Below are 6,369 nucleotides of genomic sequence, written 5' to 3'. Positions count from 1 at the left end.
AAAAAGCCTTTGGCGACTTGCAATGCCTTTTATGTTACAAGCCGTTTAAAGGAAGCTATAAATGTAATATCAAAAGGCATTTCGATTCCTCCCACAAAAATTTTCTACTCCAATTCAATATTTATTTATTTTGGTTTAAATTTCCCACTGGGCTGCTCCCATTCTCTCGTTCTCACTTATACACTCACATTTTTCATTTTGGACAGCACTGGTCAATATGCATTACAATATTTGGAATTATGGTTACGGTTTGTACATCGAAAGCATCTACCCTCTTTTCTCTATATAAGCTTCTTCTCTTCGACAGGTAGGTCGCTCTTACAGCTTTTCGTGGTATGCGTATTTGTTTTGCAAATAACACATTGATAGTGCTGCCTGTTGCCTACGAAGAGTGCCGCTGCAGTACCTCCATCTCGAAACCGTGTTTCTCTTCTTTCCTTCACATTTTTTTGTCTCGCTCAGACATTCGCGCCTTTTCTAAGGCTTCTATTTCGGTTTTTAAAAATTGCAGAAGTTTATTTAGCTGATCATTTTCTGTTCCGTTACTTGTGCTCTCCTTAACTGTATCAATGCTGGAATTTAGTATTTTACTGCAAGCTGCATTCCTTTCAAATGAACGGTAAAATTGCACACGCAATGTTGTTGGTATAGATGTCAACAAAATTGATTTTACCATTATATCGTACTGAGCCGATGATATGTGAAATGCTACAAGCGATCGCATAGTCGAAGTAACCTCGTTGTACAGTTGCCGTAATTCATATATATCTGCTGTTGACTGCACCGTTCTAATATTCATTAATTTCTGAAAAAATTTCTCCACGATTTTTTCATTGTTTCCATATTCCTCTTGCAAGAGAAATATGGCTTCGCTGTAACACTTTTCGGTGGGTGTAAAACCGGCTATGGAAGCAGCGGCCTTGCCTACTAACGCTTCATTCAAAAAATTAAATTTTGTAGATGTAGACAATTTTGGATTTTCGTGCACTGCTCTTTTAAACTGCTCCCAGAAAGGAAGCCAATTTTCGAAATTTCCATCAAACTTTTTTAACTCAAAGGGCTTAAGTTTTATACCACTATAGCCACTATTTCCCTCCGTCGCTACATCCTGCCCTGCGCCTTCATAGGAGTTATTTGATGCTTCAGCACGTGTTTTGAAATTAACCCGAATAAAATGCTCCAACTGAGCTAAAGTGGTTACCGCCTTATTATCATATTCAATTATGGTATCGCATTCCTTCGCAAAATCGTCTTGTCTGACAAAGACTTTCATGGCTTCATCTGCGGCTTTTAGATTTGAATGCGCGTTTTTGAGCCTTTCTAATAAAACAATCAGCTCGGACTCGACACTTGATGGATCGCTATGGTCTGCCAATTTAGAATTTTTAAACGATTTTAAATATTCGCTTACGCTGTTGCACAATTTAGTGACTTGTGTTCGGCACGTAGACCGATACACCGCTTCCAATTCTACACGCTTTTCGTTGGACTCACGAATTTCACTTTCAAATTTATAGTTTTTACTATGTCTTTTCGCTTGTAATTTATAGTAATATATTTAAAACAAACCGCACGCTAGTGAAAATCTGATTACACAAATGTCGTCCCTGGTTTCGGCACCATGTGAAAAAATATTAAATAAAACACGCTATTTTCGTCCCGAGTTCGAACAGTCTCGGCGGTCAGATTCTTACTATATTTTTAAATCGTTATAAAAGGTAATACATGGTATGAGCTTAGATAGTTACTGTGTTGAGCTTTTCTCTCTTATTAAATAACGGATATTTCTAAGTAAATAAAGAGTATTAATTTGTTGGTATTTAATTTTTGACAATAATGATCCCAAGCAATCGGCATATAATGTTAAGCTCTGGTTACGGTATAGCACAAATCACCAATTGCGCACTCCACCCCAATTCCCACATTTCAATGCCATTCAGCATTTGTGAGGCATATTGGAGCGCAGGATCCGTCAGCATACCATTACCTGCAATGAAATACTTAAAAAACTAGTAATTAATGGATGCAGCAAAATTACCAAACAGCATACTTCTAAATTGGTCCATCCCATGCACATCGACTTGTGGAGGTCCGCAAACGAAAAGGTTATCCCACAAGTTAGTAACAAATTTTTTGGGAAATTTCATTTCTAAAGATGTATTTACTACACATTTTTCACAAAAGCTTAAATTAATTTTTTTTTACAATAAATTTCTTAATATGTTGCTTTCATCTCTTTATCTATGGATACTTTTTCTGGCAAGTGTATATTCCGGTATTGGATCATGGAATATCATAACTACCTAGTTTCAAACCTGTTATTTTTTTCTTTTTTTTGTCGGGACAGACTAGCAAGTGCAGCACTCAGACACAATAAATCCATTGTACTGCTCTCGGATTCCCTTTTTAATTTTCTTTAAATCTACTCGAGTAGATCTTGTGGTGTCAAAGAGCCAAGGTGGTCGCTTCGTAACACATCAGTGCCAAAGACCTCAATCCTGAGGCGAGCGAATGCTGGGCTTACAGACAGAAAGATGCATGCATTCCTAGAGCAAAGTGCGGTTTCGTCCCACTGGATTCCTCGTAGACCCCAGAGCCGGAGCCGTGCTCATCCTGGAGCCATCCGTGAAAACGCGAAAACAGTGTTTGCCGGGCTTATTTTCTCAGTTTGACTACAGTTTAGTCTCTGGCAAAACCACACTGTATCTCTTAGCAAGCACATTTCTGGATAGCATGGAGTCAAAGTCCATGCCGTACAGGGGTCGTACTAATTCCCCTTATGGATGAAAACATCAAGTGGTAGACTAATCAGAGCATCTAATGCCGGGCCTGAAGTAGTCGGGAAAAGCTCCGACGCAACAGTTGGCTACAGTGCGTTGTAGTCTCGATAAGGTCCTCCTGACTCCCACGAAAGAGAGAGTCTACTCATCCAGACCACTGAGAAATAGGTGATGATAGGTCTTATCATAGCCGTGTAGATCCATAGGACCTTGCTAGGGAAAAGACCCCGAGTTTTTCTAAAAAACACCTTCGCATTGCCAGAAGGCTGTTAATACTTTGAATGTCTTTGTTTAAACGTGTGATTTCCAGAGGAGCTTACTATCGATGATTACTCCAAGATATTTAATTTCCTTGTCTTGCAGGATTGTGACATCTTTTAACTTAAGCAGAACGAGTCCGTCAAGCTTCCTCCTTCTAGTAAAGAGAACAATACCAGTTATGGTGTGGTTTGCTAATAGCCCATTAGCGCAGCAAATCTTCAGCATATCTAGAGTTTTCGGCACTGTTTTACAGATGTTCATAAGCGAAGGGCCCGTTAGCAAACAAAGAACGTCGTGCGCATATCCTCGTGCGTAGACTCCCGAGTCGTTTAAGGTGGTGAGTAGAGGATCGATCACCATGCACCAAAGCAATGGATACAGCACACCATCTTGCGGGGGCAGCCTCTACTAACCCCGGATGACACTAGCAGATCCTCCTCCGCCCGCACCGTGACGATTCTTTGGCTAGCATTGAACGAATCCAATTCACCAGCACCCGGTCTACACCAGGTCTACTGGCAGAGGTGCACATACTGTCGAAAGTGGCATTAACAAACACCTCCTCTATGTCTAAACAGCTTCCCATAGCGTAGTCGATGGCCTGCTCTACCCTAGCAACAAGGTTTTGCAGTGCCGACTCGCAGGATTTTCCACTTTGATAGGCATGCTGAAATGGAGAGAGTGAACCTTCAGCGACCTCTGACGTATGCGCAATTCCACCAGTCAGCATGCAAGAAGTCATGCGTATGGGTCTAAATCAGTGGTCGCCAACCTTTTCAATGTCTTGAGCTACTTTCAAGATTTTGAAATAAACAGCGAGCTACTTGCACAAGCCAACATAAATTAAATAATACACAGTTATATTCGACATACAATACATGTATTTATTTTACTAATATACGTTCTATATATAATAAACTTATGACTTATAAAGCTTATACTTATGCATAACTACATCCATGTTCACACCTATCAATCGTAACAAAATTTTTTGCAGTCATAATGGCAAATCACAAGCGACTTAAAAAAACAACAAAACAGTAATAGTACATTATTATATAAATAAAATATGGGCAGATAAAAAGAGCATATTTAATGAGAAGGTTGACATTCTGACTCATCGATAATTTTTTTAATATTTGCAGTATAATTTGATACAGTCATTCGAATACAGTTATCCAAATGTATATCTGAAAGCCGATTGCGGTATTTATTTTTAATAAATTTCATATTGGAAAAAGAAGTTAGAACTATTTCCAAATGAAACTATTCCAAATGATATTTACTGTCATAGGGCTCTAATAGATTTTTGGATATCTTTTCGGAAAGAATAGGAAAATGCTTAGTATCGCGGATTTTTAGGTTTTGTTCCCAAAATTCAAGTTTTGTAATAAATGTATTTATATCAGAAATCATTTCCGCTAATTCTTTATCCCTGCCTTGAGGCTGCAAGTTAAGCTCATTTAATTTCTCTGTAATGTCCACAAGAAAACCAAAATCTCTGAGCCAAGTCGAATTTTCCAGTTCAGGAATCGGTTCATCGCGTTCTTTGAAAAATTGGAGTATAGCAGGCAGGACATCATTGAAACGTTTGAGCACTCGTCCTCTGCTTAACCATCGCACTTCACAGTGAAGAAGTAGCTCTCCGTATTGACAGTCAATTTCATCAGCCAAGGTTTTAAATAATCTTCTTTGTAACGCTTGAGCTCTAATCTTGTTCCCAATTTTCACCACCAGTTTCATAACGTTGTTCAAGTTTAGAAATTTCCACATAATGCTTGCTGATGTATAATACAGTGGTAACTAAGAAATTGTGGAAAACTTTCATCCTTATGACAAAGCGCCACGAGCCCCTTATCACAACCCACCATAGCTGGAGCACCGTCAGTTGTCAGGCCTACCATTTTTGATATTGGAATTTTCTCAGAAGAGATGAGATTTTTTAAATGAGAAAACAGCTCTAGCCCAGTAGTATGTCCTTTGAGTGGAATAAATTTCAAAAGATCTTCTTTAATTGTAAAATCACTAAAAGCCATCCTGACGAATATGGCCATCTGTGAGGTGTCAACTACATCTGTTGATTCATTAAGTTGCAGTGAAAAATAAATACAGCTATCTAAGTCACTTCTTAACTGTAAAAAAATATGATTGCTCATTACTTCTACTCGCCTCATCACCGTATTAGCAGAAAGTTGCATAGATTTTATAGCAGACACTATTTCGTCTTTATTTCTAAAGTTGGCGAATAAAGAATCTGCAGCTTACAAAAATGCTTGTTTTATGATTTCCCCGTCTTCATAAGGTTTTTTCTTTTGTGTAATTATCTGTTAAACACGATAAGATGCTTCAGTTGCAGCCTTATTTTAGTCCATTGTTTTCAAAAATATTGACTGTTGTCCAATGAACTTGATTTTTAAATGCTTCAGTTTTCTTTTCTGGTGGGAGAATTTAACGGGAATGCCTTCTCAAAATTCGAATGTACAGTTTTATGATGCCTCTCAATATTTCCTTTTTAAGGAACTGACACAGATGTATTACATAACAAACAAACACTTTTGCCTTTAACTTCTGTGAAGAAGTATTGTTCTTCCCATTCCGAATGGAAATGGTATGTCTTCGCCTTCTTACTACTGCTTGCCATAGTGTTTCGAACTCTAACCCAACCGCTGCACGCAGAACGTTCAGTATTAAACTAAGCGCAATGTCGACGTGCATTGCGTATACATAAAACCAAAAAATTCTCGAACACGCTAATCGGTTCCAGCCGATCCTAGAACGGAGACGCGACTTCGCGTCGTGTTTGTCGGCGCGAAATCGCTTACCGCAGTTTTGCCGCTGTTTATCTATTTATTATAAAAATTTCTGAAATTTGCTAATACTGGTATGATTTTCAGACTTTTGGATTTTTTGCAGCGCGAGCTGCCAGAATTGCCTTTGCGAGATACCGGTAGCTCGCGATCGACTGGTTGGCGACCACTGGTCAAAAGCTTTTGGGGCTGGTGTAGTCGTGTCTTCCAACCTTTGGGATGAAGGCGACCCTCACCATCCTCCAAGAGCGTGGTGTATAGGCCAGTACCAGGCATGCAGACAATATTTTTTTTAGGGCTGCTGTCACGAACTCTGCGCCTTCCTTCAGCATAGCAGGATATATGCCATCTGGCCCTGGCGACTTGTAGCCGCCAAAAGATTTGATGGCAAAACGAATGGCGGCCTCATTCACCACAGATCTGGGAATGTACTAGTCATGCCGGGAAGGTGTAGTGGCTCTTACAACCGCCTCTTTCGTTAAGTGCTGTTGCCGGCCAATTCTTATCTGATTACCTGCAAA

The 6,369-nt window shown here is 39.4% G+C and overlaps 1 protein-coding gene across 1 annotated transcript; it reads right to left on the bottom strand.

The window, feature by feature from the left end:
• Positions 1 to 439: 439 nt before the first annotated feature.
• LOC129250664 (uncharacterized) lies at positions 440 to 1,273 on the bottom strand. Its single transcript, XM_054890269.1, has one exon. It carries the CDS (start codon positions 1,271 to 1,273, stop codon positions 440 to 442), a length of 834 nt encoding a protein of 277 aa, XP_054746244.1.
• Between the last annotated feature and the right edge of the window lie 5,096 nt (positions 1,274 to 6,369).

This window comes from Anastrepha obliqua, chromosome 6 (genome assembly GCF_027943255.1).
Source record: "Anastrepha obliqua isolate idAnaObli1 chromosome 6, idAnaObli1_1.0, whole genome shotgun sequence".
NCBI lineage: Eukaryota > Metazoa > Arthropoda > Insecta > Diptera > Tephritidae > Anastrepha > Anastrepha obliqua.
Note: the sequence above shows the minus strand (reverse complement) of the source record. Positions and strands in the feature narration are given on the sequence as shown.